The sequence below is a fragment of the Chaetodon trifascialis genome, chromosome 19, assembly GCF_039877785.1.
Source record: "Chaetodon trifascialis isolate fChaTrf1 chromosome 19, fChaTrf1.hap1, whole genome shotgun sequence".
In the NCBI taxonomy this organism is placed as follows: Eukaryota; Metazoa; Chordata; class Actinopteri; order Chaetodontiformes; family Chaetodontidae; genus Chaetodon; species Chaetodon trifascialis.
Genome location: NC_092074.1, coordinates 12485403 through 12509695, shown reverse-complemented (window position 1 = coordinate 12509695; position 24293 = coordinate 12485403). Strand labels below are relative to the sequence as shown.

Genomic DNA, 24293 nt, shown 5'->3' with positions numbered 1-24293 from the left:
ATACTCATATCTCCCTCTCTGAACAGAGAACATGTTGCATGCGCATGGATAGCCACCTGTGGCTCAGGGTTTTGTTGGCCTACCATGGCAGGACACAGGACTTCAGTAGCAAGAAAGAAGAGGCTGCAAGAAGTTTCTCTACTGGGACAGAGCAGCGGCTCCAAGCCTGTGAGAAGCTCTGATGAATCTAATACACTTCTAAGGAATTTAATGGCACCATAAAATTGAGAAACATGGTAATACTTTCAAAAGGTAAGCGAGTTTCTGTGGATATAGGTGAAACTAGTCACTGAGACGGTGTTTAATTGTTACTTGACACCTTATGATGGAAATACTTTCTGAGATGGATGGATTTTTACTCGAAACCAATTATCTCCAAAAGTAGCGTAACGATGGGGCGCGTCACATCGCTTTTCATGGATTCTGGCATTCCGTGCACCTGAGGAAACATTTGGCACGACAGTATTATTTCATAAACCGACAGGGTTACCTTAATGAGACCGACATGTCTGTAAACCGGGTCCACACAGCAGACACGGAGCCGTCTGCGGAGCACTCTGTGGAGTACTCTGTGCAGGTTCCCAGTGACTCCAGCCATGACGCGGCCCGGACGCGTGATGTGACCGTGCTGCAGTCGGGCTGCTGCCGCTGCCTGCCGCGCGCAGTGCGCCTCACTTTTACACCTGAGTCGCTGGAGAGGCTTTACCAGCGCTACTTCCGCCGGCAGAGACAAGAGAACCTGCTCTTGCTGGCGATGTTCGCCGCTCTTTTCAACAGCTTCGTCATCATCATGTGCGCGGTGGTGTACACTGAGGACAAACTGGCGATGGTGGTGGTGGCTGCCGTGGGGCTGGCTGCGGACATGCTGCTCTACGCGCTGTGCTGGTTCCAGAAGCTGCCTGCGTCACCCGTCTCACGCGGCGCAGTGCCGTACGTCCTGTGGCTCATGATCGCCGTGCACGTTTTATGTTACATGGGTCTGAACTACGAGCGTTTCCCTCATGCCAGCGACTCTGTGGGCTGGCAGGCTTTTTTCAGTTTCTCCAGCTTTCTGACACTCCCACTGAACCTGGTGCCGCTGCTCCTGCTCACAGCCCTCTCCTGTGGGATACACACCCTTGTACTGGGGGTGACTGTGGCTCAAAGGTTTGAAGATAACCTGCAGGGGCCTATGCTGGTGAGACAGGTAAATATGGCCCTCAGTAAAGTGATTAATGACAAAGTACATTCAATGTCAATGATGAAGGTCCAGGGTGTCACGGATGGTCACACAGGTGTGCAGAATGATTGGGAGGAGCTGGAGTGTGCAGAGGGATGGGGCAGCAGGGTGTCCACACTTTATTATAAGGCAGTGGTCACAAGACAAAAATGTTGGGAATCTGTGTTTTAGGGAATAATGCACCTGAGACAGAGGTGTGAAAGGCAGGAGATTTTAACTCTTTCACAATGCTCAACATGTGTTTTGTGCACAATTTTGTCACACTTAGGCAGTCTATAGGGCCACAGAATTAAAGATGAACTCATAGCATCACTATGATATGACGCAAGTGAAATTTGTCCTAATTATTTTTAATTAATTGGGTTGTTGATTGTTGATCAATCACCTACAATGCACAATATGTAATTCTCCAGGATTGACAAGTCTATTTCCACATGGCTCCACATGTTGACTGATCCTGTGCATGATCAGAGATTTACAACGTGGCGGTATGAGGAAAGCACCGCACAAATATACAAACACGCATTCCTCTCTGGCTGTCTTCAGCTCTTAGCCAACATGATGCTGTACCTGTGCGCGGCCACAGTGGGTGTGATGTCGTTCTACATGGCGGACAGGAAGTACAGGACTGCTTTTCTGGAGGCTCGGCAGTCGCTTGAGGTCAAACTCACACTGGAGGAGCAGAGCACCCAGCAGGTAAGAGAGCGCACACACACACACACACACATTCACAATCACACATCTGCTTAATGAGATAATACATTTTCTTATTTGGGGCAAACACACACAAACACATATGCACAAACACACAAATACACCTGTGAGGTGGAACACTCTGAGCTGCCTAATTACAGCATGTTTTGCTCAGCTCATGGCAAACAGGTTGATTAGAGAGACTGTTGTTTTCACCAGCGGAGCCACCGTCAGGGACCTGACACAATATAAGCTCTGTGACACCAACAGAACCTTTACCAAAGCTATGGAAGGAAAAGAGTTGATATTTTACTTTTTGATCTTTTGTTGTGTTTGATTCATGCGCATTGTATTCCTTTTGCAGCTACCTTGCTCTTTTTATTGTTTGTGGTTTATTTGCTCTGTCGTAACGTGGTGTTAGTGGTGATGTGTAGAAGAGGGTGGAGAAACGGAAACAGATAGAGGGGAAAAAAGTGGATAGAATTCCCATGGTGCCTTTTCAGTGGGGAGTTGGGTAGAGGACAGGTAGAACTAGCCAACCAGATCACATCTGACCGGCTGACAGGATCTCCTGAGGGCTGCTGGGATCTGTTTACTGCCTCGGACATGCTTCACACACAGGTGCCTTCACAGAGGGATCATTTATTCTTCGTGTCTGTCATTACTGAACATGAACATTTCCCCCACCTGTGTCTCCATGCAGGAGGAACTCTTACTGTCCATCCTGCCTAAACACATAGCGGATGAGATGCTGCAGGGCATGAAGAACCAGGCCAATCAGCAAGAGGTCCAGCAGCAGCAGTTCAACACCATGTACATGTACCGCCATGAAAACGTCAGGTCGGCATCACAGAGCCAGCTTTTTTTTCTTTTTTGAGGTTTCTTATCTCTTGACAGTCGTGATTATCTTTGTGAGGAGGAAGGTTTTTGCATCTTGTTAACGCTGCACTGCAACCTCTTCACTTGTGTTCTAGTATCCTGTTTGCTGACATAGTGGGCTTCACCCAGCTGTCCTCAGCCTGTAGTGCCCAGGAGCTCGTGAAGCTGCTCAATGAGCTGTTTGCCCGCTTCGATAAACTGGCAGCAGTGAGTGTCTGACGATTCAGATTTGATCCAAACAATGTACTATTTGGTATGTTGTTGGTGGCGTACTGTTAATGTTTTCTACAGCTGATGTAAATCTTTCCATATTTGTTATTTATTAGTCCTTCTTTCTAGATATCGCCAATGTTTTGCTTTGCTGCACTTTATTTCAATATAATAGACACAGTTTCTCTTGCTCGGACTTCATCTTGCAGCAATATCACCAGCTGAGAATTAAGATCCTCGGAGACTGCTACTATTGCATCTGTGGCCTTCCTGACTTCAGAGAGGACCATGCCGCCTGCTCCATAATGATGGGTTTGGCGATGGTAGAAGCCATCTCGTAAGTAGTGACTTTAACTTAAGGCATGATGATGATGATGATGGAGAGGTGGTTATTGGCTTATTTGCATATCTTGTGCATAAGACAACAGGCAATTGTAATAAAGAAAGAAAGTTTACACAAGGAAAAAATCAATGAAAGGAGTATTAATATTATGAAATAATATGGAAGAAGACAAGGAGGCATAAAAGACAACACAGGTGAGGAGAGGTGGGCTTTTTGTCACAGAATGACAGCAAGGATCCTCTGCTTTCCCTCTGACTCCAGGTACGTGCGAGAGAAGACTAAAACCGAAGTGGACATGCGTGTGGGCGTTCACTCCGGCACCGTGCTGGGAGGAGTGCTCGGCCAGAAGAGGTGGCAGTTTGACGTTTGGTCCACAGATGTCACTGTAGCCAATAAGATGGAGTCTGGAGGGATTCCTGGGTAAGAGAATAATACTTTATATCACGGTGAGCAGTCACTTTCTTCCATGCGCTTCGTTTCAAGAGATTTGTGTCCCACACAGGAGAGTGCATATTTCCCAGAGCACCATGGACAGCCTGCATGGAGAGTTTGAGCTGGAACCAGGGAACGGCGGAGAGAGGTGCGAGTACCTGCTGGAGAAAGGCATCGACACTTACTTGATTCTTGTGCCTAAACAGGCGGCCAGTGGGCTCAGCGGAAATGTGAGCTTTGCTTAGTAGCTGACATTCACACTTTTCAAACACCACATTAGATGAAAAAGTAATTTGTTTTTATATAGAAAATCAAGTGAACAGGTGTTTCTCCTGCTTCTCCTCCCTCAGAAACCAGGCACACTGTCAAACAGAAATTCAAACCAGCTGATCAACACTACTGCAACCAATGGGAATGCAGCCTCACCCCAGTCCACACCCACTGCATCCAAACAGGAGGTGAATTATGATAAATTGCCTTTTTTTAATCTCAAAAGTGCACTTGATGATCTTCCCTGATCTCTCTTGTCTTGCTCGCAACTTCAGAGGAACAGGATGGTTGATGAAGAAGTGATCAACAGACGACTGCAGCAGGAGCTACTGGACAGAGAAAGTCAGCAAATGTAAGAAAATGAGACAAAAAAGAGAACAAAATCAGAGGAATCTGATGCGATGAGTCAGAGGGATAACATGAACGTTTAAGGCTGCTTTTGCAAATTACCAGAAACTGTGCAGAAATCTATTCTAATATGCAGACATTGTGAGTTTGTCTCCTCTCAAGCTCATATTGCTGTTGCCATATCTCCCTGTACTCCTCACAGACTGAAGTATCATCAGATCAACCCTGTGTCACTGCGTTTTGTGGACGGGAAGTTGGAGGAGCACTACTCCTCAGAGAAGGAGAAGCGAAGCGGAGCGGCCTTCTGCTGCTGCCTCATAGTGCTCTTCTTCATTACTGTAATGGAGGTGTTCATAGACCCACTGTGAGCTCACATATATTTCTTTGATTGCTTTGAAACACTCCTTTGGATGCCTGTGAATTCATATTTGAATCAATTTCACTTTAAAAATGGTAACATCGGGCCAAGATATTGACTGAAGATGTGTTTTCCTGTTCTAGGTTGGCTGTGAACTATGTGACTCTCGCAATAGGAGAGGTGTTGCTGCTTATCCTCACAGTGTGCTCCCTGGCTGCCATCTTCCCCAGGGTGAGAAAACAAAATTAGTGTCCATGGTTGTTTATTGAAGAATGCGTGTGATCAGCACTCTGTAAGCTTTTTGGCTCAAGTTCAACACTCACGTTTAATGCAGATGTACAGTAATTCTTGTCACAGTCAATGCTGATTTCTGAATTGCATTTGCAACACAAGACTGTCGGGATCTTATACAGCATACAGAAACATTACATGAAGTAAAACACTTTTTGGATAATGACTCTGATGTTTGTGTGTCTCAGATGTTCTCAAAGAGGTTGGTGTCTTTCTCAGTGTGGATTGATCGCACACGATGGGCGAGAAACACATGGGCCATGGCGGCCATATTTGTTCTTACCATGGCTGTGATCGCTGACATGGTACGACTGCAAGACACTCATGTTTTCTCTCACAGTGCGTGTAATTTTAGAGCACAGAAAATCAGTGGAAAAATCATTTAATGGTAAAACAAGTCCATTGAAATGTTCTGTTTTATGCTAATCCAGATAATTACATTTCTAAAATATCAAGGTACTCCATCCTTTTAATTCAATGTTGCTATCACAGTACATATTTTCATGTCACCCATCCCTGATGTGTGTGTGTGTGTGTGTGCGTCTTCCATTTGTGTGTTTCCACTTTGTCCTCATCAGACTATCACTGCCTTTTATGTGTCTGACTACATGTTCCCAGTGGGGTCCATTAGTTGTCTGTCTTGCTGCCTGCTGGCTCATTTGTCATGGTCTCACAGGAGCAGCCTGTTACACACACTGCTGCCTTCAAGGTCTGACAGGAATAGAGAAAGAGAACATTAATTTTTTTTTTCTGTCTTAGCTGTCATGTGGAGATGACAGTCACGCTGGGACAAAAATTCTTGGAAAAAAAGAAGTGAACATGTTTTGTTAATATATTTGTTTGTATGTTTATGGTATACTTGGTATAGTAAAGTCAAACAGTAAAAATGTAAACACTAAATGTACATTTAAAAGTGGCAGGGGAAATTATGTTCAGACTGTGTTTAACCCTGAAAGGAATGAATGAGTTTCTTGAATTTTAATTTTCAAGTCCAGCTGAATAACCTGAACTCCACAAATACTGGACTGAAAACTACTCATGCACCCCATGTCCGACATTGCAGCTGAGCTGTGTCCCGCCGTCCCTTCGAGTCTTCAACAGCACCACTGGCCCCATCTTGGAGTCCCTCGGTGACCGAGGCTGCGCAGAGAATCCAAAGCACTACAGCTTCATGGCTGTAATGTCCCTCATCGCCACCGCCATGTTGGTGCAGGTCAGCCACCTGATTAAACTGGGACTCATGGTGCTGGTCGTCACAGCAAATGGAGCTGTTAATATCTACAGCTGGCGGGACATATATGACCTGTATGATTACATACAGTTTGCCTCATACAGGTGAGAAATGGGTAGATCGATGAATGGTGAATGTTTATGTCATTTTATTTGATATACATAGGTGAATTGTGATAAGCCAATAGAGAAGGTTGTTTCTAAAATACAGCTGTAAGTCCAGTGTATGTTCATGAAAAACATGATGATGATGATGATGATGATGATGATGATGATGATGATGATGATGATGATGATGATAGTATTGCCATCATTCTGCTGCTTATCTTTGTGTTTCCAGAACATCCATAGTGCCCTCCAAGTACCTCATGACCTTGATGATCATTGTCATGATGATTGGCTTCTACTTCTTCGCCCGCCATGTGAGTCACCGTCTCCTGTACACCCACACTGTATCAAACTTTGCTGACCCACAGCATGTCTGCTACAGCCTTGAAAGTCCGCTTCTATGGAGGAAAGCTTCCTGTGACCGCACAAAGCCTATCACTTTTCTGTAATACTGTTTTTTTTCCCCTCCAAATAATTTACTTGACTTTACTTCTGCCTTTCATTCTTTCTGTGTTGTGAGTAGTTGGAGCGTCAGTCCAGGAAGCTGTTCCTGTGGAAGATCGGTGTGCACGACCAAAAGGAGAGGGTGTTCGAGATGAGACGCTGGAACGAAGCGCTAGTCACCAACATGCTGCCGGAGCATGTTGCCAAACACTTCCTGGGCTCTAAGAAGAGAGATGAGGTACATGAGCATGTGCCAAGTTACTGTATAATGTAGATATGTGGCTGTGGGTGCTGCACCTCATTCATTGCATATCACTGCCATCTAGTGGTCGATTCACATACTTACATATTAGAGCTGGCCTGTAGTTTATCAAAGAAAAGTAGCAATATAAAATCAGTGCAAAGTAACACCATGTCATTTGTCATTTGTAGGAGCTGTACAGCCAGTCTTACAATGAAATAGGTGTGATGTTTGCTTCCATCCCCAACTTTTCTGATTTCTACACTGAGGAGAGCATCAACAACGGAGGCCTTGAGTGTCTTAGGATTCTTAATGAGATAATCTCAGACTTTGACAGCGTGAGTCCCAGCAGTATGTGTGTGTGTGAATGTGACATCATGGTGTGAACAACCAGCAAATGTTTTAAATACCCATGACTCCCCTTGAATGCCTGCTTTCCATGCCAGTTACTAGACAAGGATGAGTTCCGCTGCATCACTAAAATCAAGACAATAGGAAGCACCTACATGGCCGCATCAGGACTCACTCCAGAGAGCAACACAAATGGATACAGCAACAGCAAGGTATCATACTTTACCAGCAAGTATCTCACAAATATACCTTTGGCAAGTATTACAATCTGCTGTAGCCTTTTGTCTTAGCTGGTGCTTTATATGGTGATGACAGTAACTGTGGAAGTTGTGCTGTTGTTCCACAGCCAGAGGACCAGTCACTGATTGAGCGCTGGCAGCATCTCGCTGACCTGGCAGACTTTGCCTTGGCTATGAAAGTCACCCTTAACAACCTCAACAAACAGTCCTTCAATAACTTCATGCTCCGAATCGGTTCGTGTGTGTATGTGCGTTTCTCTGTGTAAGCTTGTGTGCATGCACATTGGCAAGCATGTACGTTCATGTTTCCATGTCGATGCCCTTCAGGTCTGAATAAGGGGGGAGTTTTGGCTGGAGTGATTGGAGCTCGTAAACCTCACTATGACATCTGGGGCAACACAGTCAATGTAGCCAGCAGAATGGAGTCCACCGGAGTGATGGGAAACATCCAGGTAGCACAAACACATAAGCTCTTCTTATTACTCCCTTTTTCTTATTTCATGCTTGGCTTCAACCTCTCATTTGGTTCATCTCTTCATAATTTTATGTCCTGCTCTGCTCCCAGGTGGTGGAGGACTGCTATGACATCCTGAAAGAGTATGGCTTCCGCTTTATCCGGAGAGGGCCAATATTTGTCAAAGGGAAAGGGGAGCTACTAACCTTCTTCATGAAAGGAAAAGACAAACCCAGTAGCAATGGCGGTCCAGTGACCACTGCCCTTCCACACCAAGTTGGGGACCTTTCTTGACTATTTTCACCATTAACACGTGGTTAAGCCAGTTTCTCTCATATACTGTACACAGTTTATTTACCTAGACTTTCTTCATACATTCTGTAGCAATGAAATGCAGATACGCCAAGACAACAACATAGTAGCTGTCATAATGAGCATTAAAACTGTGAAAAATTTCACCCACGAAGGGATTAAAAAACAGAAACTGGTTCTGTATAGTTGTACATAATTCAGGAATACAGCCGATGATCTCACAGAGCTCCTGCATTACAGATTTTATTACTTTGCACTTTGATTCATAGAGTGCTATGAGAATTACAAACTTGGAACAGATATATAAATTAGTTTCCTTTGTTGTTTTACCTTGAGCTCGGGTTTTGTAAAATAATGTAGCTTAATCACTGTATTTATACTGTATTAATAAAACATGTTTGCACTGTTTTTTTTAGATTGTTTTGTGGATCTTGAGATGCAATGTTGGTTGGTCAAGAGCAGTGCTTGAGCTGGATTCTGTTGTGTGCATGTTAGCGTGCTAATGTTATATGTTGCGATGCTAAAGGTATGAACTCTTACAAGACGAAGGCAATCAACAATGCTGGATGCATTCATTTAGCCTGATTGGTAATTACAATTGCTCAGTGATCTCATTATAAATACTATAGGCATTCATTTGCACATATGGTAGCAAAAGGACCTTGATCAGCCCGTGCCTTTTTCTTTTCCTTTGAGGTTTAGTTGGAAAATTGGCTGTGATTGATCAGTCACAGGCACAGTGTGTGATCTAAATGTCTACAAGATCAGGGCCTCACTGCAAAACATCAAAACAGTTGAAACCTTATTGTTAGCTACTGATACAGTGTTTCTTTCTACATTAATTAGCTAAATGAAAATAAACATAAAGTACATAATTGAATAATCTTAATAATTATGAATTTTGAAGGTTTAACTGGAATTAATATATAGGTAAAGGCAGTTTATACCAATGTTGTGACTGATGTGTGACCCCTTTTTTTTATGTCAGTTTTATGGTTATGACAACTTTGCAGTCAACTGTGAAGGTGCTTTAAGTGGCATATTTTGCAGAATATAATAACCAAATATGGACTGGTCAGGACCAGCTATAGCTACTTTTTTCTATTAACATAATCATGTTTATTATTTTTCATTTAAAGCTCAAGTCAAGCCAATTTTTTGCCAAAATCAAAAACCTTCTACCTACACCCCTCGACCTGTTATTGGAGATAATTAATTTGGGGCCTCATGGTGTAATGAGATGTGAGTGGTTGAGTTCGAAATGTAAAAGCTGAACACCTGTGGAAATCAGTATGAGGTTCACCCGTTATGCTAATTTGAAATTCCCGATATATTTAAGTCAAGCCTCTGGAGACATTCCAATGAATTTTAATGTGATGTGTTTTTTATCAGTTAATTATTATGCTAAGTAGGTTCTCATGCGCCACCACCCATGGATTATAATTCTACCCGGAAGCTTGGTAGTGTAGGAATTTCCGGTTACGTCAGGGCGTCAGGACTCCATTAGAGCTGCAGCTGTTTTGAAGGAAACAACAACAAAAACGGGCTAACTGACAGCGCTTCCACTAGTGACAGTCTGCTCGGAGCCCGACAACGAGGCCTCAAACCTGGAAGCTTAACCTTCATTTCCCACCCGGAGCTCCGCCGGCTTCTAACCACGGCCGCTCTCGGTGAGGAAACTCTGGCCTCCGCTTCCTCCTCCTCCGACTCGGACACCGGCGGAGCGTCGCCGCCCCCGCGGAAGAAGCACCGAGCCTCGGCGGCGGAGGGAGCAGGAGAGCCCGGGGCTTCAGCAGTTGTAACAGGCCTGTCCGGAGTTGTCCTAGGACTTGCTACTCAGTCTCCACACTCTCAAGCCACCTCTGCTATCCTTTTTAACCGAAGTATAGTCAACAACCTCAGCAGCAACATGCAGTCAAACGGGGCAGGACAGGGACAAGAATCCTCAGAGCTCTCCTGCCTTAACAGCGCACAAAACGGGGAGTCATCCTCGGCATGCGGAACCCACTCCAATGGGCTTCTCTCCAGCACAGACAACGGGAATAGTGTCGGTACCAGTAACGGGTCTTCAACCGCTCCCGGTTCGGGGACTTCGGCTGCCTCTACGGCCTCGAGTTCGGAGGTCGGCTCATTGAAAAAGAAAAAACGACTATCGCAGGCGGAGGAAGATGTCATACGATTAATAGGGCAACATCTCCACGGACTAGGGCTGAAGTAAGTTTATTCAAAGTCGAGGAAAAAGCCACAGATGCATTTAACGTTAGCGTTGAACATGTGAAGCGTGGCCTTTATTACTAGTGTTTCGCATGCGAGAAACTGCGAAACAGCAGCTGGTAAGAGCGCTATTAGTGCGTTTGACAGACACAAACATGGGGGGATGGGGTAGTTAGCCTCTGAGCTCGGCAGTTGGTAGAAAGAAGGGGTCCATCTTGCACAATAACAGTTAGCTTGAGAGCTAACAGCACTAGCCTGCGCTGAGGTGCTGTGTCCTGACATTAAACCACCATTCAGCCATAAAACACAGTCTAACATTTAGCTGCTTTTCAAGTCCATCGTGAGCTGAGGAGTGTTTAACGTGCCAGTGGCGCCATGATGCGTTAATAAACGTTATAGGTTTCGCACTGAGTAAAAGGCATTACATCATCAAACGTTAGTAACGTTTATTCAGAGAAAATCATCGTTTTGTTGTGTTTGTAAAGCCTAAAGTCAGTGTCATGCGAATGGAGAAACTTGATTTTGCATATCAATAAAGCAGAAGCAGAATTATCGCAATTGCAGTGTACAATTTTGCGTTTCAAGGCGAAAAAAAAAATGCGGAGGAAATGTTAATGTGCGGGTTGACAACGTAGGTCCTCGCCAGGATGGTTGGTGGTTTTCTTCATTTTCCAGCTTGGCTGCGTCGGGAAAAATAACATGGTTTCTGCAGGACCGTGTGGGAGGACCGTTAATAGATTGGCCACAATGTAATAACTACCATGGTTATGAAAACTGTCCTGGTTGTATTTCGAGTGGACTCATTGCACGTCTTGAGCTGTCACTTCGAGATGGTCTCTTATTTCATCAAATTAATCACGATTTTAGACGGCCATCTGATGAATGTGATAACTTTATTCGTTGATAAAAAAGTGTTTTTTCTGTGACTATCGGAGCAACGTGTCAACAGCTAGTCACAAATAGTGACGCGCATGCATGTATGAGGGCATGTATTTATTTAAAGACAGCAGTCAATACCGTGGGCGACAGTTGGCCCCGAATAGAGCAGAATCTGCTGGTTTCATGGCGACTGAAGAATGCGCTTTCTACCAGCTGTTTTAGATGGAAGCCTGTGTTTGAATCTAATAATAGCATAGTGGGGTTTACAAGAAATGTATGTCTGCCCCTCGTCTTCAAAGTGGCTGTGGTGGCCACTGGTGGATGGCTCACTTCCGCAGATCTCTGGCATCCAGCTGAGAAAGTGAGGCTGCCATTATATGGCATTATAAAAACCAGCTTAACATGACTGTGTTTACAGAGAGGGTGGGTCAGGGGGATACATGGCATTGCCTGGCATGAAACAGAGCCCCTACATTTCAGCTGGGGAAATGCAAGAGAAATCAGTGTAGCAGTCAGCTGGATGTGCAGCTCAACACTGAGCTGCTGCGCCACTCCATTGATACCTGAGAATGATGTCATCATGCTGAAGGTGTCAGCCACCCCCATCCCCAACCCACTTTCATAATCACAGGCACGCATCTCAGCAGACCTGTTTGTGGTGGTGGAGTGGGTTTAGCGGAGAGGTGGTGTTTGGACAGATGGTCATGGTTCATGGTTGACAGGCTGAGAGGGTGATAACTGCAGCACAAGCTCAGTTCATGTTAGCAAACCTCCTTTGACCACAAATAATGTTCTAGTAACAGAGGTGTTCTGGGCTGGCCATGAAACTGCCCCCATCCTATTGTCTGCCACTGAGGTTCATATTGTCCCCATGATGAATTATTCTTGCGGATCTCCCACCTTGTAAACACAGCACAGTCACAATGGTGACATGCCATGAGTGATTAGATAATCAAGAAAAGTTGAATGATCTGCTCAGAAATGTGCTGACTTTGCAAAATCATAATGAGATCACATTTTCTTAATTTAAGCTGGGCTCTTAAATATTACCTTTGTACTTGATTCTTAAGTTTAAAGTCATTAATGTTATCCTCTCTTTTCTTTTATTCCATGTCTTGTGTCTATATTTCAGACTAACTTTGCCTGTCTTTCTTCCCCTGTCTCTGTCTGTCTCTCGCACTCTGTGTGTTTCTGTAGTCAGACAGTGGACCTGCTGATGCAGGAATCAGGCTGCAGACTGGAACACCCCTCAGCTACCAAGTTCCGCAACCATGTCATGGAGGGGGAGTGGGACAAGGTTGGTCTTGAGTTACCATGGTTACATAATAGCAGGCACGTTGATAGACAGGGAATTGGTGACCTTCTTTGTGATCTGTTTGCCGTATTGTACTGTAACTTGAAGAGATTGTGTGGTCAGGACACCAGCAATTGTATATCTCATATCGTCTCAAATGACTTACTAACAAAAGCAAATATGATTCCTGTCGGGATTTGTTTAAGGAAGTCTGGGAAAGCATAAGCAAAGGACCTAAAGTGGTCTGCCTGTGGGCCACAGTTGCACGAGCGCAATTAGCAGTTAGTACCAATGAAAGTCTTTTCTTGACCAGCAGATCTGAGTGTTAAAGTGCTATTTGGCTTCAGATCTGGTCATTTTAGCGCACATAGCTTAATTGAGACTAACGGCAAAACTCATATTTTTAATCTTATGGACCACACGAATAGAACAACACTCTATCTGCTTATGATTACACTTATAGAGAGCTCAGGGAAAAATCTTATCTGGTGGTTTGAGAACAATGTTTGGTCAGTCAGCTGGCCTTGCATTGTTAAGGCAGAGTACATGTTAAGATAAAACTGCTAGTTGTTGTTATTGTGCCTATTGAAAATTCAAGCATACATTTTCTGTCATTTTTATAAGAAAATAACAAGGTGCATGCCCCATTATGAGATTACATTAAAAGATGAAATCCAGGTTCATCAGAACACCCGGAGCATAGCAGAACGTTATTGCAGAACGTTGAAGGCCCCATTAGGCCCGCAAATGTGGAATTTGAAAACATTAGGTTTATATTAGCACGTTTTAAGGAGTTTTTATGTAATTGGCTTTTAAATTAACGCTCAGCAGTATTATTCTGTTCTCCCTGCACAGTCACTCTCCTTCCAACATTTTCGAGCCGAGGCTTATAAAAGCACACAACTTATTAAAAATGGCCTTGTGAATCTTCTGGAATAATGAACCCTATGTCAGAACTGCAGGATGGAAAATTAATGCCAGCCTTCAGCCAACTGCTGGTAAATTTTGGGTGTGTTGGTTTTGTACACTCTGTAAACCAATCGTAAACCAGCCACTCGTTTGACGTTTGTTTTGATTCCCGAAACATTGTTTTTTTTTACTGGTAAATCGTAAAAGTGGCCAGTATTGTGTCAGGCACATAAAGCTGTTCTGCTGTCGACAGCAAATGGACATCAGCTTCATTATTAAAGCCTCAATTTGCTCATCTTAAATAAGAAATAAGATCTGTATTACTGTTCATGTGATTAGTTTTTCCCGAGCATGCATGGAAACTGCTGAGCTAACCATTTCTCTCTCTGTCTCTCCCCTCCATCACCCCCTCTTTGTTTTGGTCCAGGCTGAGAATGATCTCAATGAGCTGAGAGCACTGATGCATTCTCCCAATGCTATTGTGGTAAGCTGCCCTTGCCCAAACCTGAACTGGGCTGAATGACAGCCAGTCAGTTAGGAGACACAGCTGGAGGTTCTAGAATGGTACCGTTATAATGCAGGGCCTCAGGTACTTGTTGTGGAACACTGAAAGCTAAAATGTTCTGGATGGCACCTCGGACACCACATTAGATTTAGGGTATGATTGCACGATTCTGTTGTTTTTAAAGCAAAATGTGGTTTCATTTTGCTAGCGTGAGTTTTTTTTTTCTTTTCTTCTTCTGCTTGTTTTGTTTTTGTCCTTAAACAGATTTAAAATGTATAGACCCAAAATAGGCAGGTTTTGATTTATTGACTTGATTTATATTTGTCATCTCACGCTTTTTGGCCGGCTGATATGAACCTCTTGCAGATGTATTGTATTGGCTTGTATGTCAGCAGATACATAAGAAATTACAGTACATAAATGCCATAGGTAGTTTTGAAATAGTTTTATATATATATATATATATATATATGTCCCAATTCCACACTACATAGTGAACTGATAGTAAGTTAGTATGGAAGCTACACTTGTGTGATTTTTGAGTGTGGTGTTGATCTACATTACTGTAGTGTGCACTGCCCACTGAAAATATAGGAGCTACTCACAGATGCAAAAAAATAAAAACTGATGGTGAAAAGAGGGCTCCAGGAACATATTTGAATTGAAGTCAAGTTTTACATTTTTTAGAAAAAACAGTGTGCTTTCTCTTAAAGGATGCAGTATCAGTTTGGAAATGGGACTTAACTCTGGCTAACTTGCCCTTGCTGGCATGCTTATTAGCAAACAAGATGAGCTTCAAAAGCGGTCCTTCATGTCTCAGTCAAGTGCGTGCTGCTCTCTATCAGGGATCTGTCTTAACTGCCATCACCAGTTGAGTTATTGAGATAATGACTGTGGCTGTAGATTTTCAGCTGCATGTTCAATGTGGGTAGCCATTTTATGCCTTGAGTTGTAGCAGGTTAGTGTTGTCATCATCAACATGACTTTTACTCCAGGAGGGAGTTTACTTATATCACATGTGTAGTTTGCGAGTTAGAACTTGTCTGTGTGTTTTTGTACGCATTATGTGTAGACTTTTGTGGGAGGATGCTTTCTTGAATTTGTGTGTGGCCGTCGTCAGGGCTGCGGCTCCTACTGCATACCTGAGATAAGACATTGAGTTATAGTAGCGCATACGGTGACCAGCAGCAATGACTGGTAAATACTTGCCAGCGGTCTTCAGTTAAGTGAAGGAAGTATGCTATTGATGTTGACATTAACATGCTGCCTTGCATTATGCTACCTAGGTGCCCCCTAGAAATAGAAAAACTTTTCTATGTCCTTCCATAGTCATGCAGACCTGCTGTGGTGGAAATCCCTTCTTATCAATGTCAAATTGAACCCCCAAAGCTGTAGTTTTAAGCTTATTTGTCACTCTTTCCTTTCTGCCTTCTTTCAGTTTTTCTAAAATCTAATCACTGCATGTCTCTTGTCTTGTACTCAGCGTATGAAGTTCCTGCTGCTGCAGCAGAAGTATCTCGAGTACCTGGAAGATGGCAAAGTCCTGGAGGCTCTGCAGGTGCTCCGGGGAGAGCTGACGCCACTGAAGTACAACACAGATCGCATCCATGTACTTAGCGGGTACTGTTAAAAGTTTAATATTGCATTTGTCTCACAGCAGCCATCAGACTGTTTACACACCTGCAAACAGCTACTGTATACATGTGTGTTGCTCTTCATTAGCTCTGTAATCAGTAATCATAGTGATTATAGAGCTCCTAACACTGGCAGTGAACCAGACTTTTTAATGGAGGCTGGTTAGTCTGTGGAATGGAACATATCTCTTATGTAACAAATGAATAAAACAGTTTCATGTTTAAAACCAGACGACAGCAGCCGCTTATGGAGAACTCTTGACAGCATGTTGTATTTCTCACATCTACAGTTTCATGTGAATTAAAATTTTTCTTTGCTTTAAATCTGTACCGGGTGTGCGTTTCCATCTCCTGTGTGTGTTGCATTGCCTGAGCTGTGTGCTTGTGTCATCCTGTAGGTACTTAATGTGTAGTCATGCTGAGGATCTGAGGGCCAAGGCAGAGTGGGAGGGCAAGGGCACCGCCTCACGCTGCCGACTGCTGGACAAATTACAGAGTGAGGAAACGTGTCCATAAACTGACCCTGTAGAGCTAACTCACATATTGCATGACTGCAGCGCTGCTAGACACATAACCCATATGCGGGAATTCAGTTTGTCTGCTTTTGTCTCTCCTTGTAGCATACCTGCCACCTTCTGTGATGCTGCCCCCTCGACGGCTGCAGACGTTGCTGCGGCAAGCAGTGGAGCTGCAGAGAGACCGCTGTCTCTATCACAACACCAAGCTTGACAGTAATCTGGACTCTGTCTCTCTCCTCCTCGATCACGTCTGCAGCAGGTTGGTGTTGCTCAGCTACCGTGCTGCTCATGTCTTTCGAGACCTCAGTGTTATACTGCAGCATCTGAAGTTTATGTATCACTTGACCTCTGTTGTTATAAAACTATAATGTTGAGGCACATTCACTGACAGCCTTGCTCTGTGTTTCCAAATGTATCTTCCGCCTCAGAAGTCTCGACTTATTTCCCCTCTCTTTAATGACTTGCCCCTAGCATCTTACTGTCCTATTATGGCTGCACTAGATTGAATTGTTAGAATTTTCTATCCTTGCCCTGTATTGTATATTAGGAAGACCTGTTGCAGACTTGCAGAATGAAGATTTTAACCATTAGTCTTTCTCCGTGTTGCAGGAAGCAGTTCCCCTGTTACACCCAACAGATTCTGACAGAGCATTGTAACGAGGTGTGGTTCTGCAAGTTCTCAAATGACGGCACCAAACTAGCCACTGGCTCCAAAGACACTACTGTCATAATTTGGCAAGTGGACCCGGTGAGTGAGAAAAATTCCTGAATAAACACACGTTACCCTTTTTTTATGATTTAGGTCACAGCTAAAATTACCCGGCAGGAATGTCGTGGTCGGGGCTTTTACATTTGCAGGCAGGTTTGTCTTGGCTTTTCAAAATATGTATCTTACAGTAATATGCTTTTCCTAGAATTTCCCATGCTCTAAACCCTTATGGGCATATTTTATGCATACAAATGCGTAGCTCTTTGAAGGACATTTATTTTCTCTCTTAGATTGTGAGATATTATCAACAGAAATACATAAGTTACCACTCTTTAGCCTAAAGGTGAAGTCTGTCATCGTCTCAGATTACTGAGAATTTTGGGACTCTTCATTGAAAACGTACCCTAGTACCATTCCGAATGAAGGAACACTTTGTGCATCTAACTTAATTTGATCATATTTTCTCTTTGTGTAGGAGAGCCACCAGTTAAAGCTGCTGCGAACCCTGGAGGGTCACGCCTACGGCGTCTCCTACTTAGCCTGGAGTCCCGATGACACCTACCTGATCGCCTGTGGACCTGACGACTGCTCTGAGCTGTGGCTCTGGAATGTTCAGGTGACATTTATACTGGTGATATCGCTTCACAACCTGTTTCCGTATGCCAGCCCTGTTTCTCATGAGAACATGATGGGGAAAATGTGGACAAAAGCAAACAGCTGTGATGTCAGAGACTGGAGATGTCTCATTCAAATTCAGTAAACCAGTGGAAAAGAAAAACATGCTTTAAACCTCGCGGAGATGCTGTTTAGGCTGCGTGTACTCAACGACCTCTCCTCCTCTCCCATCCCTTCCCCTGCCCTTTCCTTTCCTTTTATTCACCCCTCCCCCATACTTACTTAATGTCTCTTCTTGCCGTCTCCCTCCCCCCATTTTTCTCTTCGCCTCTGTTTTTCCACTGTCTCTGACAATCCCCTCGGTGACCAGACGGGGGAGCTGCGGACCAAAATGTCCCAGTCCCATGAAGATAGTCTGACCAGTGTGGCCTGGAACCCCGATGGCAAACGCTTTGTCACAGGAGGACAGAGGGGGCAGTTTTATCAGTGTGTAAGTAGAGGGACCATTTTCCTGCCTTATTTAAAAACACAGTTTGTGTTTTTATGAGTAAATGCCTCCAATATTTAATGTCCGTTTTCCTCTTGAGAATTATATATCATCTGTGTTGACTCAATGCTGAGTGCCTGGTTTGTTTTGAAAGTGCAGGAAGCTTGCAGAGGAGAGGGATTAAAGAAAGACACTGTCTATGAGTCATAGCTTTATGTATAGCAGCTGTCATGTGTGTGTCTTGACCTTAGACAGGCAGCTTCAAGATAATTGGATCTTTCCCTGTATTGATTTTCCAGCCATGAACTCGGTCAACTCATAAGGATGTGTTTGTTTGCTTTGTTTTTTTAATCACATTTTTGTTGGGAAGATGGCTGATGTGCATGCTTTGAACACAGAGTCTCTGTGCACTTAGTATGCTAGGAATGATAATTCCAATTTAGTGGAGTTATTTATTAATTTCACACATTTTAAAAAGCTGTTAAACGACAGAAATAGCTATAGTAGAAATGCCAGAATATGCAGCTGCTTCATTTGTGTTATGTGATAAAACATTTTATTCTAGAATAGATGAGATTGAATAAGCAAATGTCAAATCACGTGTTGTCGAAAGGAAGGAAAGCAGTCTGACTTTGTATGTTCCTCCAATTCTGCTCTGTTGTCTGATTGTTGCACTGTGTCTGTGTCTGAACAGAAAAAAAATCTTAATAGGATCTCTTGCGAAATAAGGTTGCCATGAATGAGAGATGAGGGCTCTGCTGTCTGTGTTGTCAGGACCTGGATGGTAACTTGTTGGACTCCTGGGAGGGCGTGAGAGTGCAGTGCCTGTGGTGCCTGAGTGATGGCAGAGCAGTGCTGGCCTCGGACACCCACCAGCGTATCCGGGGGTACAACTTCGAGGACCTTACGGACAGAAACATGTATGTGTCAGCCTTCCTAAATTTTTGCATGCTTTCACATTGCATTAACTCCTCAAGTTTCCAAGATTTCCATGTCAACTATATTTCTGTGTATTTGCCTTATTCAATATGGTGCCTGACTGCATGTGCCTTTTTTACATGTTCTTTACAGAGTTCAGGAGGACCACCCTATCATGTCTTTTACTGTTTCAAAGAATGGAAGATTAGCTTTGTTAAATGTAGCAACTCAGGTAAGCTGTTTGACCGGCTCAACCATTATCAATAACAGCTGATTTTCTTCTAAAGCATAGTGACAGTTGGTTTTGTGAAAAAATATGCAGCACGTTCCAATAGCTATACAGAGTGTCTGCAGGTTTTAAAAGGTCACTCACTCTAATGACCATATTCCCACACTAATCCTATCTAACTTACCTTTATGCTTACCTGCAGTGCATTAAATTTAAGCGTCTGGTACCTGTAGACACCCTGTCATTGGCTGTTCTACAACCTTTTGTAGGGAGTGCACCTGTGGGACCTTCAGGACCGGGTGCTGGTGAGGAAGTACCAAGGTGTGACCCAGGGCTTCTACACTATCCACTCCTGCTTTGGAGGACACAATGAAGACTTCATTGCCAGTGGCAGTGAAGGTACAGTCGGAGAGTAAAATATGAGCTGGAATAAAACTGTGGATGTTAGACTGTTTATGCTAATTTCATCTCATTGTGCAGACTTTTTGGGAGTCAAGAATGTTGCTGTGCTCGCTGAGTTTGATTTGTCCCGCAGCAAGTCTACTCTCAGTGTGCTGTATATATTTACCTCTACCTGTTTTGCTGCTGTTGCCGTCCCTTCTCTGCAGACCACAAAGTGTACATCTGGCACCGCCGCGGTGAACTTCCCATTGCTGAGCTAACAGGCCACACACGCACCGTTAACTGTGTGAGCTGGAACCCAGCCATCCCAGGACTCATGGCTTCCGCCTCAGATGATGGCACAGTGCGTGTCTGGGGTCCTGCACCCTTCCTCGACTCACAAGAGGCGGACGGACTCAACGGTAATAACCAAATCTCTTTTTAATATGTGAAAGTTAACATTGTTAGCTCAATTATGGTCATGGATCGAATCTGTTTGCTGATGTTCACCATATTTGGGGAGTTTGAGGTGAGAATTTTCTGGTTAAAGCATCACTGTTGAATGTTATTTCATAAGGTGTTACATCTCTGTATTTATCTTATCTTTTTTTTTTTTTTTCTTGTCTCCTCAGAGAACTGCAGTAACATGGACAGTTGATGGTCACTTACGGACCAGATGACATCTCTCTTTAACAACAATCCAAGAATCCCACAGTCAAACAAAATCTGAACGGGCGAAAGAAATCTAACACCGACCTAAAGCAAGTCAAGAATAACAAACGCAACCCACCAAGACAAAAGAGAAAATAAAGGTGAGAAAAAAGATTTGCCTCCTGACTGGCCTAGACAAAATGGTGGAGTTGATGACGGACACTCTGAAAATTCAGGTCCGCATCCAACACCTGATCCTGACCCAGAGGAAAACCAGTCAGTGGTCCACTGGTGTGCTGTAACGGATGTTCTCCTCCTCCAACTGACCCTTCTTCCCCCATCTCGCTGCATGGCAACCAGCCATGCCAGGTCCTCGCAGAGAGAAAGCCACCTCCACCTTGCGCTCGGAGCATCTCCGTGATGCTTCCAGACAGACGCCGCAGACCTCATGGGACTACATCCGTCTGCCTGCTTGTCTCTCTCATTACCTGTATAATGTCTCCATGGACATGGGTGGGGTGTTGTTGGGGGAGGATGGTGCATAGGGGGATATAGCAACTCTTCTGTATGTATGTTTTCCCCTTCCCACTCTCTTGCTATATTCTTGGCATTCGATCTGTTGGACAAAGGCCAAAAAAATCCACCATGAAAACACTGACCGACCAGCTGACAAAGAACACACAAAAAAAGGCTATGCTAAATGTTGGATTTTTTTTTATGATAGTCATAGCGTAATTCTCATTTAAGAGGTGAATCTTAGCTCAAGTAGTGCCCGTGGAAAGCTTTAGCGTGAAGATTCCACTTTCTGTTTCTCGACATTAGAAAGACAAACTTTTTATTCCTTAATTTAACTTCTAACAAGGACAGTCACTGTAATGTTTCCAACTGACAGCCCCCCGACCCCCTTCGCGAGCTAGCTACCGCACAACTCCATTACATCTGCCTAAGAGGAGAAGGACAGAGGAATTCACATGTCACATATCAACGGTGTGGTGGAGGTCAGACGTTGTCGGTGAGGTGGGATTTCCCTCTGTCAGGACACATACTCTGACCTTTCTCAAAAAGACATGCTTTCAGATGTGAAAGAGTTCAAGTGCAACTTGGATTGCACACCTGTGACTGCTGTCCCTCCTCTGTGTGTGTGTGTGTGTGTGTGTGTGTGTGTGTGTGAGAGTGACTGACTGACTGAGAGCGATTATGCATGCACACATTGGTGTGAGTTGACATTTGTGGGTGCAAGTTTAATTGATGCGTGTTTTTGTATGTGTGCTCAATTCACACCAGCAGAAGATCTCCCCAAACACCCCCACCCCCCACCCCCCCCAAATATTCCTAATCCCATAGTAAAATTGTAAAGAGGATTTTAAACCAATTCTAAGTTATCCAAAGCCCCATAGGGACCTCTATCTGTGGAACAAAGAATACTTGAGAGCCATTTTGTAAGAGAAAAACTTTTCTTTCATCTGGGGCTTTAATTTTTACATTTGAATTTGTTTCTCCTCAACACGTGGCATTCAAATGGCACTGAGTTACCGGCAATGAATCATCCTTGCAGGAAAATAAATTTGAATGAGACATGTTTCAAAAAGCTATAAAGTGTTTTGTTATTAGCAAAAGGTCATTTCATACGAGAAGCTAACTATCGGATGAGTAGCTAGAGAGAAGAGGCACCAATAACCAGAACCACTCTCCGAGCCTGCAGTGTTAGGGAGTGTTGTTGCAATCCTGAAACACACACACAAACTGCCTTCCTGTTCATACAGTTGCACACAACCCTTCAGTATGTATGACATCCTCTCCCCCCACTGCACTTTGAGTGGTCTTTTTGCTCTCTTGCAACTACTGCAGTGGCATAAATCCATAAAGTTCTTTCAGGCTTATGGTCGCCACACTAGCTGCCATTCTGATGGCTCAAAAGGTTGCATTGGCAGAGACTCAGAACCTAACTGGAGATTGCTAAAGGAATTGACTCTCCCTCATTATGCCTCTATGCACCCAAAAGCAGTGACTGATTATCTTAAAGACGTTATAAAAAATGAACCTTGTGCATATAAGGCAGAGCAGCCTCATCACGAGGGTACCACTCCTGGAGCTTAGAGAGAGCTCAGCATTAAACGCCCCCCACCTTTATTCTCCAGCCATGTTATCCAGTGGTCAGTGCACCATTCAAAGCTTTCTTCCTCCCTTTTTCAGGGTATGTAATGACTATTTGCTACAGACTGATATACAGTAAAACATGTTTAAAATCAGTGCTTTTCTGTCTGTTTTTATTGAACTTTTTGTTACTTAAAGTTTTTGTTCACATTATATCACTTTTGGTTGACCTCTATCCCTGTATGATCATATTAAAATATAACCAGACATTTGGAGTCCTCTTTTTTTTTGTAATCTTTAATAACCCCCGTTATCTTTCATTTATATAAATATATATTGTTTCTTTGTGTTAAGTTGCATTTTATCTACCACTACTATTACAAATGAATATGCACAGTAACACCCATGCCAGTTGGAGTTTTTACGAAGTGTGTTACCTACAATCAAATCAGGTTTTGAACTATCCACCCCTCGCCTTTAAAGAGTTTCCTTCATGTGAAAACCTACTTTATTGCATGTCTGTGTAACTGACTGAAATCTCTCTCTTAGTGTGCCATTGCTGGTTGATCTGACCCTCATCAAAGCCAAATCACTTGAGGCGCACTGGTGTTTTCTGTAGGTTCTCTGTGTTAAGGTCTGATATTCACACTCTGGAAACCTCTATCTCAACTCCTGGACTGCAGAATGGACTCCTCTCCCATACCCAGCATTATTTCATAAGACTGAAGGCAAATCATACACACTAAGAACCCAAACAAGAGTAAAGTCCATCATTTATCTGCCGGGGGCAAATGCTATGTCTGTATGCAACCTGGTGTCTACTCTTCTTTTGTCTTGAGTTTACCAAGGGAGTTGTTTCTGATTTAACTATGTCTTATTTCTCTCTCAGAGGTGGTGGTGGTGGTGCTGGGAAGGGGCTGGGTGGGAAATACTAAGGGCTTACTGTAGCATCTCTAAGCTCCTTGGGCTAGGGCGGGAAGGGGTGATGTGTGGCTTTGCGTTCAATGTGTTATCTACAAAAGTGATTGTACTGTTTTGTATTGTTGTGTAGGAAAAGTGTTATGTATGCATATTTTCAATAAAGCATTCAGGGTTTTGAAGAAAAAAAAAGGAAGCCCATGGTAGTTTGATGGGGCAAGAGATTGTGAAAGCCCCTAAAACAAAGTTTCAGAAAACTCATCTCTTTCACCCTCGAACACAGAAAGGGGATGCAGTTTGGCCCTGAATCACTGCTTCTGGAAAAGCATGTGTCGACGGGCCTTTAGTGGACAACACTGGGTTGAACTGTCAAAATTCTACTTTGTATTCAGTCATTTATTTCTTGAAAGAAATGTCTGGAGCCAGACTATCTGGTAAGAGGCTACCTTCAATGCCATTAGGAAAAATAAGAACAATTGCCAATAAAGTGATGTTATTTTGAGTAAGTCTTGTTGTTCACCATACATTTCAATACAAAGCTTGACATTTACTTTAGGAAGAAGGCGACAAAGCGTGGGTGCTGCTAACTGTGAGGATATCTAGAGTCCAAAAATGTTCAATATTAGAAATAGAAATAGTAGATTATGAAGTAAAAACCACATGAATTGATACAGGTAAAATACACAATAAAATCAAGGAGTTGTGAAAGAATCCAATACATTTTTAATTTGGTTGCATCTTAGCATTTTAGCTAAACATTTTCTAATAATGAGATGAATTTTTAAAAGGTCCTAGATAATTCCACTATTTTGTGTTTATTTTGAATGTGTATGTGCATTCATTCATGTGATTTTTTTTTTTTTTTTTTTTGTCCTATTTCTTTAGTATATCTATTAATAGACCGCTATGATCTTTA

At 43.4% G+C, this 24293-nt stretch overlaps 2 protein-coding genes across 3 annotated transcripts; both read left to right on the top strand.

Moving 5' to 3' along the window:
* Positions 1-294: 294 nt before the first annotated feature.
* On the top strand, positions 295-8810 carry LOC139347444 (adenylate cyclase type 3-like). 2 transcript variants are annotated; one of them, XM_070987062.1, is made up of 20 exons: positions 295-1186; positions 1766-1915; positions 2616-2752; positions 2887-2998; positions 3211-3338; positions 3606-3764; positions 3850-4006; positions 4127-4234; positions 4322-4398; positions 4597-4758; positions 4896-4983; positions 5232-5348; positions 6107-6378; positions 6614-6695; positions 6905-7063; positions 7258-7404; positions 7513-7629; positions 7764-7890; positions 7984-8108; positions 8222-8810. In XM_070987062.1, exons 1-20 carry the CDS (start codon positions 506-508, stop codon positions 8402-8404), a joined length of 3288 nt encoding a protein of 1095 aa, XP_070843163.1. In that variant the 5' UTR covers positions 295-505; the 3' UTR covers positions 8405-8810. The 2 variants fall into 2 exon arrangements, with proteins under 2 accessions (XP_070843163.1, XP_070843162.1); XM_070987061.1 differs by having other exon boundaries at positions 3847-4006.
* Positions 8811-9884: 1074 nt separating this feature from the next.
* On the top strand, positions 9885-23883 carry wdr26b (WD repeat domain 26b). The gene is made up of 14 exons (XM_070987164.1): positions 9885-10636; positions 12713-12812; positions 14146-14202; positions 15707-15843; positions 16256-16353; positions 16478-16634; positions 16985-17123; positions 17560-17700; positions 18070-18189; positions 18961-19106; positions 19258-19336; positions 19603-19732; positions 19942-20136; positions 20347-23883. The coding sequence occupies exons 1-14, from the start codon at positions 10332-10334 to the stop codon at positions 20370-20372; spliced, it is 1830 nt and encodes a 609-aa protein (XP_070843265.1). The 5' UTR covers positions 9885-10331; the 3' UTR covers positions 20373-23883.
* Positions 23884-24293: the final 410 nt, after the last annotated feature.

Bases quoted from the DNA above. Each gene is read 5' to 3' on its own strand.
- wdr26b (XM_070987164.1), top strand. From the start codon at position 10,332: ATGCAGTCAAACGGGGCAGGACAGGGACAAGAATCCTCAGAGCTCTCC. The intron at 17,701-18,069 runs GTGACATTTATA...CTCGGTGACCAG, and splicing joins TGTGGCTCTGGAATGTTCAG to ACGGGGGAGCTGCGGACCAA. The intron at 19,107-19,257 runs GTATGTGTCAGC...TGTTCTTTACAG, and splicing joins GACCTTACGGACAGAAACAT to AGTTCAGGAGGACCACCCTA.
- LOC139347444 (XM_070987061.1), top strand. From the start codon at position 506: ATGTCTGTAAACCGGGTCCACACAGCAGACACGGAGCCGTCTGCGGAG. The intron at 1,187-1,765 runs GTAAATATGGCC...GGCTGTCTTCAG, and splicing joins GGCCTATGCTGGTGAGACAG to CTCTTAGCCAACATGATGCT. The intron at 6,696-6,904 runs GTGAGTCACCGT...TGTTGTGAGTAG, and splicing joins TCTACTTCTTCGCCCGCCAT to TTGGAGCGTCAGTCCAGGAA.